The following is a 12,335-nucleotide window of genomic DNA, read 5'->3' on the forward strand; positions in this document are numbered from 1 at the left end:
AATATTAAATTTAAAGAACCCTAGTAAAGAAAGTAAAGATAAACACGCGCATGGTGCCATTGGATAACTCATTTTATTGAATCTGTTTTCATTGTTTTTTATAGGTATTGTATTGAGAAAATAACATACAGTCTAAGTTTGTTGTATTATATAATATTCGTTATATATTAGTTAGTTTGAACATTAACTTTGTTTTTGTTTTCGCCACGTGCTTACTGCAGTCGCATTTCGTTATGCTGTCTTGCTTGATAACAAACGTTTATTAAACGGCCCTTTCTCGTTTGCGGCGGCTCTTCTACAACTCTGCTTTTTTTTGAACATTCGTGTCCTTGTGTCGTGTTCTTGAGTGTCTGCTTGAGTGATTCTTCTGAGCTTTCAAAGCCTTGTTAACGGTTCGATGTAAATGTATCTGTATCTGCATTTGCATCTGCATCCCGCATCCTGCATCTGAGTGTGGTTTGTTGTATATTTCACCTAAATAACTAGTTAACATTTCGGTTTATTCGCTATAGCTTCGTTTTGATTTACATAAGGTTTTTGGGGCATTCGCCCCGCTCTACTCTGCGACTTCTCCAGCTTACGATCCTTAAAATGCTTTATATAACTTCATATACGTTTGGTTTATATATATGTATGTATATCTTGAGTGCCAGCCATATATGTTTGCATGTATCGTTAGAAATTGACTATATATTTGATTTGCCTTCACTCCATGCTCGATTTTGATGATCTCCATTAACTGATGGGTATACGGTATACTGGTGAATTTGGTTCGGTTGCTGGAGTCGGGAATCGAATGACTGCGTGTTTCTGGGTGTGTTTTGTATAAAATCTAAATGTCGTTAACTAGACGTACTTGTATAAAGTAAATAACTCGATGTATTACACCATACATACATTTGTAAGTATTTATCGTTCGAGCTCTCTATGTATGGTTCGTCACAGAGATAAAGTGAGTTCAGCATGGTATTGGAATCTTTGGGTGTGGGGGAATCTACTCCTTTGATGAGTAAGAAGTGGGTTTCAATTATATTTTTAGACTGAACTGAACTGAATATCTGAACTGAACTGACTTTAGCTCTCGTTTTCTGTTTTCCTTTCATGGTTTATCGTATTATTCATATAAATCATTTGTACAATCTTATGTGCTAGAAGCGTATCAGTTGTTAAAATTAATGTCTGTTATTATAATACTCTCATTGTTCGCTATTAAAATTACACACCCGTCTGCACTAATTACATGCCAGTATCGTATCGATCGGTCCGCTTGTGTTTGTCCCGAAAAAATACACATTTGTAAGGTAAAATTCAAAATTACAACGATCGAAACTCAACAACGGAAAATATACGTATTTTGGTGGGTAATGATAATTGTATTACACACGACGGCTATATGTTCACGCGCTATATCTGCTGACATCCGATGTCGGTCGGCTGATCGCTGGCATTACAAATAATAAACGCATCCGGTTTATACACTTATAAATTTGAAAACGCTATAAAATCTTTAAATTAGTCTACCAATATGTTAACTATTACTTTTTACTGGATTCATACATATATCATATATTTGCTTCATGCTTGCATTTTCGTTTAATCGTTAATTGGTAATCGTTTGGTTTCCGCATATCGAACGAAATATCAAATCGAAATCAAATCGAAGCCGCTGAAAAGTTATTGTTTTCTGTGATTCTCTGCCTAAACAACGGACGCAACTTGAAACGTTCTCTAAATATTGTATAATTGAATATAAGTATTGCATACATTGCATTTCACGCGTTCTATTTGTTTTCGTAATCGTATTAAGTATTAAAAAAGTAATCCATTTGGGCCGTGTGATCGTACAAACCCGCTATGTTCTATTCGCTATATGGTATCTGGTATGTATGTATATGCTATATGGTACATATACTGGTATATAAAAGTTAATAAATATCCAAGTGTCCCATATACGGTTTAGGTCTAGTTCGTAGATTATTTAAAGCTGAAATCAATGATTATGTGCTCGTTCGTTTATTCTCGTAGACGTTACGTGGTATATCGGTTTTTCTGATCAAGACGATTGTATTTGGTGATTGACTCGAGTGCGTGATTAGTATTGGGCCAGATCAGATCAGATCTCTAGAAATGCATCCGAATGGTCTGTGCTTGTGTTTGCTAATTTTATTTGATATCGAAAACATCGAACATTGAATATCATCTAATCATGCCAATTACGTTTAAAACATAAACAATCAATTGGATATACTTACGGTTGGATTTTCTGCAAACTCAAAATTTGTTTCTGGACACAAAATTAGCAAACACAAAATTTGTTTTTTTTTTTTGTTCTTTTTTTAAGTTTACTTTTTTCACTTTAATTTCAAACAATGATTTTTATTTTCATAGTTAAATATTTCATAAAGTATATATAGCATTACTATATCTTTCGATTCGATTTGGTTTGTTCTGTTTCGTTTTATCGTTATTATTATTACCTTTCTTACGCTTCGTTTATGTTTTATGAACGCTTTTGCTAATGTTTCAACAATTTTTTTGTGTTTTTGTTTCACTTTTACTTTTACGCAATTATTCAACTTGTTAAAAATCTATAACCATAACAATTTCATATATATATCTTTATATATATATGTTTCTTGTATATATTTCCTCTTATTTACGTTGCTTTAAAGCGAGACTTCAACGCCATTCGACAATTTTGTGTGGTGTGTGCGCTTTTTGATGATGATTTGGGATGAAGGGGAATCGGGGATTTTGTGGTTTATATTGGGTATTATAAATTTTCTAAACTTCCATTTGGAAGTGAAAGAAGTTTCCGGGAATAATCGTGTTATCTTAGTTCTCAATTATATACGGTTTTCCTCTCGGAATATTGGCTTTTGTAGATAGAAAATCGGCGCGATATGTTTAAATGCACGTGTATGGGTGTGATAGCTCAGATGTGAGTGGGTGTGTGTGTGTTTGAGGGAAATTTTCAGTACAAGTAATTGCTGGGTGTGCTTTTCCATTTTCTCGTTAGGTTCTAATAAGATGTAGTTAAGTGTGAGAGTGTTTCGTTCTCAAGTATTTTATTTTATATAATAAATATGACTTGGTTTTAAAGTTAATTTGGAAGATATTTTTTTAAAGGTTTTCTATTCGATTTAGTTTCTGCTATCCTTTGTTGTCTTTAGTTTAACATACAGCATGTATAAAAGTTTAAGTTAATTTGTTGTTTGTTCTTGGAAGTTGTCTTTGTTAAAGCCTGGCGACCAAGGCAATCTACTCGTGAGAAGTGAGCTTGCTAGTTGGGATACATATATCCAATATAGAAGGACTAAAGTCGACACTTTTGGAATTAAGAGCTACAGTGAGAAATGCTTGGAGTGGCTGAGATACACAAGTAGGAGGTTCACGAAATGGTTAGGACAGAATAGGGCATTTCAATATATAGTTTCAAAAATTATATATAGTGAACGAAAATTAGGGGTCTAAGGATACATTTTCTTAGAAAGTAGTAAGATAGTTATAAAAAGATTGAAAGATTGAGAGTCAAAGTACGGTAGTAGGAACAAATACATTTTCCAAATGATCCGATATAGAGTAAATGAAAAGTATTCAAGGTCTTAGATGACCCTTAAGAAGTTCTCAGCCAACTTTCCGCTGGATTGGTACTGGGTTACTCTTTCGCTGATGAAGGGATGTTGTGTCTTCTATGTGGAGAGGGTGTGATGTACGTCTCGTTCGAGTTTTATACAATGACTCCACCTCGTTCCCTGTGACAATCGCGTTGCTCCTGCGCTCTTCCGGTTCTGCTGTTCTGCTGTGACCTCCGACCTGTCCATATCCTACATGCATATTTAATATTATCATTTATTTATATTTATATCTGTGTGCAATCGAATGCACTGCACCCATGGGGTGTAAGAGCAGCCACTTAGTTACGTTAATTCGGCATTCTGCATTTGCATCTGAACATCGCATTGTTCAGTAGATACAGCATATAATTCAGCGAATGTGAATGCATATATAATTATTTCCGATGCGTTACAACTGCTTGTGGGTCTTGATGTTCGCAATTTTGCAGTGAGATTCGCATGTCGTACATATAGGAGTATGCATATAGTGCCATGCCACTGCTGAATCCTCTAAGTTCACTGGTAATAAAAATTATTGCTTTCTGTTCTGTGTGTGTGTGTGTTTTTGTATCTGTATCTGTGTCTGTATCTTGTATCTGTATCTTGTCTTGTCTTGTCGCTTCCTTAACTTGACTGCGAGCCATATGCAAACGTCTGGATATCCGTTAGATACATTGCCTACTTAAGTATAGTTGCATATATATATAGTAAGTTATCTTCTGGTATATATAAAATATATATATATTTATATATAAGTATGTTTATATTAAGGTGTATATATGTATGCGTTTTATGTTAAATGATTTGGGTTTCTTTTCCATTTGCATTTCAACGGTTTTGCGGCCACTTGGTTTTACGAGTTTAGGGTTTTAGTTTTAGTTTAGAAAAATGTTACGTACCTTCTAAATAAAGAGAGCAAGTTGATTTTTTGTTTCGTTAAATATCGTCTTATATGTCGTTTATATATAAATACGTTAATATGCTCATATATATGTACTTGGGGGACTTCATTAAGCAAAAAGTATATGAAATTAGTTTCTTTTTTTTTGGTTTTTTTATCTTAGGCTTTTGGTTTTGGTTTTGGATTTGAAGTAGTCTATAATAAATATGGCTTCAATTTAAAGTTAAATTTAAACTCTGCTCCTCCTACACGCCAACATGAATCAGAATTAGAATTAGGACTAGAAACGGGATCAGAACTAGAATCATAATCATAACTAGAATTAGAATTATAATTAGAATTAGCATCGGACTGGAATCAGTGTAATCGATAATCATATCATAATGATCTGGTCTGGATGTATGGCAAATGCTCGTAAGCAAATTGCTTAAAGCCCTACATTCGCTTCGATTTAGCGTTGAATTCGAGCACAACTGTAGCTAACTTTGAGAGTTTTCGATTTGTTCGCTTGCTTGCTTGTTCAATAAGTACGCAAATTATCACTTAATCAATACAGGTCAATATATAGTATGCCATGTAAGTGTGCGTGTGAGTGGATATATAAGTATTATGTATAAGTCGTAAACTAGATAGAGTTTAGATAGGCTCTGGATAAAGCTTTTAGGAGAAATCTTAGTTAGAGCACGCAAATGAAAGGCTTCTGCTCGATCGATCGAACCGAAAGAGCTCAACACAAATTTTGGAGGCTGCTTTTCTTTATCGTATCGTATCGTATCATATCATATCATACCGTATATAGGATATAGGTGCCTTGTGCCGAGATACTCATATATATTTGTTGATACATACGCCTGGTATGCTGGTTTCTTATGCTTGTAGTTAAAACCCAAACGTTAGGTAGATAGTTAGTAAGTGGTTGGGAAGCCATTAGCCATTGTCGTGTTTCCTTCTCGCTAGTTTTGGTATTAGGTCGCAGATAGATACGATAGTTGGGAGCAAAGATTCGTAGAGTTAAGGATAGGATAGGGGGCTGCTTGCGTTAAAAAGCTGCGCTAAACACTTTAAAGTAAATGTCTTTCGAAAAAGAAACGCTGGCACTAACTAACTCGCATTTTGTTAACGTTAAGTTTTCGATTTCGTTAATTCAGTATCGCTTTTACATGTGTGTGTGTTGTGGCTTTTGTGTATCTGTGAGTGAGTTTGTCTGTCGTCTGTCTGTTTAACAATTCGATTATTTAGCTTTAGTCCACTGTTAATTAATTTGTTTATCATCCATTAATTTGCTTGTATATAATTTAGCTAATTGGGTGTGAGGCTGACGGGGGTCCTCGTCTCGTCCTCGGCGGCATCCAGATATCCTTGGCAGGTATCCTTGCTGGCTCGGTAGCTCGATGGCGCGACAGCCGGGTAACTCGGTAACTATTGCCCGCTTTTGTCTTTGCCCCTGCCCCTTGTTTAAAAGGGGCACGTGATCACGTCGTACTCGAACATCAGCGACACGGCGACAAAGGCAAAATACAACAGAAACATGGTGAAGCCCAACCCCTTGTTCATGCGCCAGCGGAAGCAGGCGATCGACATCACCACGAACACCAGCATCATAAACAGGATGGTTATGGAGCAGACCATGCCCACCGAGTTCACCTCGACGGGCGCCCCATAGATGATGCCGTACAGCAGCCACGGTATCGGCAGTCTGGCGAGGAGTGGGGGATGGATGTATGGCAAAGGGTATTCAACATATCCGGTTAGTTTCGCTTCTAGTTCTCGTCCACTGTGGCCGGATGCCCAATACTCACCCCACGGTCACGTCGAATATGTTGCTGCCCACCGAACTTGACACGGCCATGTCGCCGAATCCCTTGCGTGCCACAATCACCGAGGTAATCAAGTCCGGAATGGAGGTGCCGGCCGCCAGGAAGGTCAGACCCATGACCTATCGGGGAGGAGAGAACAGAGGGTAGACGGTTAATCAGCAGAAGGTACACGATTCATACGCATTAAGCTTTTCGTACACTATAATGAATCACACGAATCATGGCTAGGGTTTGCCTAGTTATATTTCAAAAAATAAAGTCAGGATAAATGTTTTTGTATTTTTCTGGGAATAAAATTGGTCTGCCAATTGCTTAAATTTTGATAATTTGAAGTTAAATGTTACTATATAGTATGATGAATATTTTCTTTGGTGATTGTACCTCGGGCGGAATGCGCGCCGTGTCGCCAGCCACGTTGGCCCACCAGACCATCAGGTAGGAGAAGGCCGCTATCCACACGATGGAGCCAATGAAGGTGACCGGAAAGAAGCGCTTGCCGCGCGGCGTCCGCGTGTCGGGCAGTGTTAGCCACATGGGCACCAGGAGCGGGGCCACCAGGACGTAGGTGAGCCGCTTCCGCGCCGTGTCCGGCCAGGCCATGCTCAGTGGTTCCGGCTCATCCTCGATTTCGGGCGCCTTTTGGTCAAGGCAAAGGGAGAGATTGGCGATTAGCGACTTGGACCAAACTCGACTGAAGTCTGTTAGTATTTAGTATTAGCCGTAGTATATGGGTATATATATATATATATATTTATATTTATAATATTCAATATGTACGAGTAATACGGAATTTGTTGTATAAAATATATAGTAAAAATGTGGGTGGGAGTGTAGTTGTAGTAGTGAGTGATTCGAGCGAAACTCGGTGGCGTTTGATTGATATTTCGACGTCGGGTTCTGAGGTGAAATGCGTTCTGAGCCATGTTTACAGATGGTCATGAGTCGGTTACGGGGTAACAGCTTTTGTCATAGTACAAATTTTGCTTCGCTTTCGGGCTTGCAATTAGATACGAAACGATGTGGTTTGACTTAGTTTGATTAAGTTTGGTTTGTTGGGTTCTTATTTCACTGGGTGGACAGGCGTTTAGAGCTTGCTTGGCGGTATCTAAGTGGGTTCGGTGTCGGTTCGATCGAGATACTTAGTGTGGTAGTACGAGTGTGGTAAGTTCAAGGGGTGCACTTACTTTCTAGCAGGTCTACAATTAGATTACGATACTGACACTTGTGCTCAGAGAGATGGTAAGACTTAAAACGTGCAGAGTTCTACCAGCATCGCAAGTACAGTGGTACTACAGTGGTGCATTGGTACAGTGGACATGCTCAAGTTAGACTTGCAAGTGCAACAACACACAGGCACAGGTCTACAAGGTCGATCAATCGTGAACAAAAGTAGAAAGTAAAACTGGTTAAAAGAAGTGTCTAGAGGTCTAGGTTTCATATCACTAAGACTAATGCTACTCGAAATATACTTGTGTGTTTTTCACAAAAGCAACATTGTGTTTTTTTGTTTTAGTGGGTGATGATACTCAGAAGCTTTGCAAATGCATCAAACTAAGTGGAAATTTAACTGCGGTCTACACCTCACGCTCCTGGCCAGTAACTCAAGTTTCCCAGCTGTTCCCAACTGTTCCCAGTGTATTTTACTCTGTTTTATAAACTGATTGATATGGGTTAGTCATTGACCACCCTGCGGTTTTTGAACCTGACATTCTGGGCATTCAGAATTAATCATCACTCAACAAGAGCTGATTTCATTTGCGATTTCTATACATAGAATGGACGGACTTATCGTTGAAACGATATAAATAAAACTATTTGACATATAAAAAAATGAGTCAATAATGTTTTAAGCTGTTTCCCAAATACCTAAATATTTTTTAACAAAATCTGAATACGACTGTGCTTATCCCCGATTTTTTTTCAAGAGGCCACTGCCAAGGAGCTTTTGTGTACGACTCGCGTGCAATTGTCAGATATTTTCTTTGTTATTGAGTAGAAAAAAAAACATTTTTGTTTACTATAAATTTGTTGCAAAAAATATAAAAGTAAAGATTGTATGCAATATATAGAAGAGCGAAGTTAGATAGATATAGAGAGAGAGAGATAGATAAGAGAGATCAATAAAAATTGTTTATGAAACTAACTTTGATGCTAAATTTGCGTGTCTGAATTTTGACCCTCTGCTCAATCCAGCTAGGACGTCGACCACTCAACGATGGCTTTAGTTGATTGTTCAAGATATTTTTATAAATTTATATGACAAGTTTTTGGGAGAAGAGTACACATTTATAAGTATATATAGCGATTTTCAAACATAAGGTTTTGGACCAAGTCCTGGGCCAAGTCCATAGAATCAGATCAGTTATGGAAATAAAACTTTGATTAAAACTTAGGCTGTTAGAAAAGTAGAAGACTTTTTTGGGGGAGTAGACAGATAGATAGTTTTGGAAAGAAGGCTGTTCACAATGTTTAGTAGAAGTGTGGGTATTCGGGAATTACGTAAAAAACACATACGGATCGGGAAAGAGTGGAAACACAAACACAATTTGCTGGTCGTGGGTAACGCTGTGTTGTATATTTTTTTGTAAGGATATTCTTTTACTTTCTTCAAGACCAGAAGCCCAACTCGGAAAATTCGGTTTAAGCGGCCTTTGCGGCCAGCCATGTTGTGTCTAATTGTGAGTCGAATTCAAATGAGGTCGCAGTAATTGAGGCGAGTCAGCACCTCAGAATTTTGTTTGTTTGCTTTGTGATCTTTGCATAAATCAAATGAAAAGAATGTAATTAATAACCGACTAGGAAGCGGGATGCTTAACGGCAAGCCGAAGTCGAAACACCCTTGCAGATGGAGTTGGAGTTTTGAAAAGTTAGGTTAGGTTGTAAACGATGCTGCGGTTATTGCTGATTTGGTCACTCTATATCCAAAATTACTACTTCATCGTATACAACCAACATAGAGCTGAGTTTACACGGTGAATCAACTACATGTTTAACATTTGATCGTATCAAACATGCATGTATTGCTGTTGCACCGTGTAAACTCAGCTTCAAGACAGACTAGGATACAATTGCTCCTCGAACGGATGACGGAATTTGGTGACCCTCTGCTAGAGGTAGGGTATATTGTGCCCGCAATGAGCATCCGGAATGCAATGCTACTAAGGCTGCTGCTTTTGCTGATGGGGGGCCAAAGCCAAGTGCTTGCGCCTATGCATAAAAATGTTCGCGTTAACAAAATGCCAGCGATTACAATATGCGGTTTACGATATGCGGGCACACACGCTGTGTGGGTGGGTGTGGTGATCGGTGGTTTTTGGGCGCAGCTACTTTGCATTGAAATAATGACTGCATCGCGCATTAGTGAATTATGAATGGAAATTATAATATGCAAGGCACTGTAACGACTTTGGTACTCATCGGTTATTGTTATTTGTTGGGTATTACTGTTGATGTTTTTGTGGATGGTTCAACGCTAGGTACGATAAACGAAATTAAATAAAGACACAAAGCAAATGAGTTCCAAATGGGTCATACGGTATAAGAGTATGCAAAAATTTCACTATTCCGAATTAGCTCTTCTTAATCTGGGCAAGACAAAACACACACAGAGATATAGATAGATAGATAGTTCGATAGAAATGGATGGAGGGTGGTAAGATGGGGGCATGAAGATACTCCGAAAGTAAGGGAGATAAACATACACAAACAGAACGAAAGAAAGTTGAGAGGCGGACAGGAGGAAAGTTGAGGCGTGTATGTATTGTGTGTGTGTGTGGTGTGGGTGTGTGCGGTAGAGAAGTGTGTGTGTGTGTGTGGTGTGGGTGTGTGCGGTAGAGAAGTGTGTGTGTGTGTGTGGTGGGGATGGGTGGGTTGAACAGTTGTATGGAAAAGAATCGAGGCACAAATCGTTGATTAGTTTAAGTAAAGGTAAGGTTAAAGGAGGAAATAAAAATCCATAAAAAGTCACACATAAACGTTGCATAAACACACTGACAGATCTTTTTGGTTTTTTGATTATTTTCGCTTGTCGGGCCTACACACTTAGGAATTTCACATTTTCGAACCGGCAAAAACAGTAGGAAACGATCAAGGGAACACATAAGAAAGAATTGGGAAAGAGTATACATCGAAACATATATTTAGGTGGGGATTAAAAAACACACCATGGTATAGCTTAGAATCAGTTCAAACGTTGCATCAATCAGTTAACCACCAATCAGTTGCTCAATCAATCAATCGATTAGCAATGTAAAGGAATCATGCCAACAGCTAGAATTGGAAAATGGTGTGTACATATATTTTTGTAGGTCGCTTGAACTGGTCGCTAAACTCTGTCTGGAAATATAATTAACACTTCGAATTGATAAGAGTCCGATTTAAAACAATTAATTTTACGATATGGACCTATGATACTGGATAATATGCTATCTAAATAAGTTATTCGTTAGCGATATTCGCTTTAACAGCGATTTTACCGCGACAGTTTTTAAAATCCCGCCTATTTTCCTAATTACGATATTCAGATGTCCGATTTATAATAACTTATCCGATTTGTTGCTTGTATGAAGAATGCAGCGCATTTTGTGTGACACAATCAATCAGTTTGTAACGAAAGCACAAGGAAACCGAAAACTCAAATCAAATCAATGGTTATTCGAAACGAAAAGACATGCCTAAGGAAAATCATGAGCATCATATCATTAGCACATCGTACGGATTACAATGGGGCCGAAACGGAAATGGTCATGGGGCACTTACCGAGTCGAGGGTGGTGTCGATGTTCCCATTGGGACGATCGGCGAGCGTGGTCTCCTTGAGGTTGATCTTGACGTGGTTAGCGGCCGACGTGGTGGCACCACCGCGCTGTGGTTTGGTGGCATCCAGCAACACCTTCAGCGAGGCGATGGCGTGCAGCTGCGTCGCCTTCTCGTCCACTTTGCCTGGAACATCATCTTTGTCATTGTAATTGTGTGTGGTTTTTTTTTGCGGGTGTTTCGATAAATAATGCAGTGTTTTTGTTTATTGTTTGTTGGTACACAAAACACGAGTGGGGTGTTGGTGTGTGGCGAGTAGCGAGTAGCGGTGTTGTCGTTGTAGTATTTGGTTGTTGTGTGTGCGGTTACGGTATTCGGTATTCGGAATTCGGTTTTCGATATTCGATATTCGGTTTTTTGTTGGCACACAACGAATTGAGTTTTGAACGCAAAATCCAAGTGTTTATTTTTATTTGATATATTTTTTTTGGTTTGGTATTTTTATTTTTGCGAAAAATCAAAAGAAAAAAAGAAGAAAAAGAAAGAATAAAATTGCATCGATTAAAATCAGAAATAAACGAATTAACCCAGTTACGAGTTTCATTTTCAGATTTAGTTTCTTTCTTAGATCATTTAATTTACAATCAAATTCACTCATTTAGAGGGGGTTGGATTGGATCGTTCATATACGCAAATATATGTCTATATGTATATTGAAAATATTTTATACAAAATGTTGATGTCAGTTGCGAGACAGCATTTGGAGGTTGCTTGAGTAAGTTATTTAGCTAGGGGGTACAGTCTAGTCTATAGAGTAGAGTACGGGGTATGACAGAGTAGAGCGGAAGAGAGCGGGGAGAGCAGAGAGCGGAGAGCGGACAGCAGAGGGGAGGGGTTCGTAAGCTGACTAGGACTACAACTAGGACTATAAGTAACTAGGATCTATACTAGAAAACACTACTAATATTTACCGTGTCAGATTCTCATGGGTTTTTGGTCTAACTTTTGTCTCTGAATCAATCCGATTCGATCTATTGAGTGTGAACTTGTGTTTTGCACTAGGAGCTGATTAAATATTCAAGATTTTGATCTGGTTTTCGATGATGCTTGGGGATCGGACGGGGTGTTCTGATGGGTATCAATTCAATTCATTTCGGTTCATTTCGATTCGATTCAATTCGGTTTTTTGTTGTCAATGCGGCGTGAAGTTCTTTTTTGGTATTTACACTTTCTCAGGGGACCATCT

At 38.3% G+C, this 12,335-nt stretch overlaps 1 protein-coding gene across 8 annotated transcripts in view; it reads right to left on the reverse strand.

The window, feature by feature from the left end:
* Positions 1 to 54: 54 nt before the first annotated feature.
* The window catches only part of LOC6611844 (sodium/potassium/calcium exchanger Nckx30C), a 34,623-nt gene continuing 22,342 nt past the window's right edge, over positions 55 to 12,335 (reverse strand). For 3 of the 8 annotated variants that reach the window (XM_032723484.1, XM_032723643.1, XM_032723377.1), the window contains exons 5-9: positions 11,094 to 11,287; positions 8,480 to 8,554; positions 6,717 to 6,971; positions 6,318 to 6,454; positions 55 to 6,214 (exon numbers count right to left, since the gene is read on the reverse strand). In XM_032723484.1, coding sequence (XP_032579375.1) covers positions 5,974 to 6,214; positions 6,318 to 6,454; positions 6,717 to 6,971; positions 8,480 to 8,554; positions 11,094 to 11,287 — 902 coding nt within the window. In that variant the 3' untranslated portion in view covers positions 55 to 5,973. The remainder of the gene's footprint in view (positions 6,215 to 6,317; positions 6,455 to 6,716; positions 6,972 to 8,479; positions 8,555 to 11,093; positions 11,288 to 12,335) is intronic. The other 5 variants (XM_032723761.1, XM_032723427.1, XM_032723710.1 and 2 more) reach the window with 3 other exon arrangements.

This window comes from Drosophila sechellia, chromosome 2L, assembly GCF_004382195.2.
Source record: "Drosophila sechellia strain sech25 chromosome 2L, ASM438219v1, whole genome shotgun sequence".
NCBI classification, from domain to species: Eukaryota; Metazoa; Arthropoda; class Insecta; order Diptera; family Drosophilidae; genus Drosophila; species Drosophila sechellia.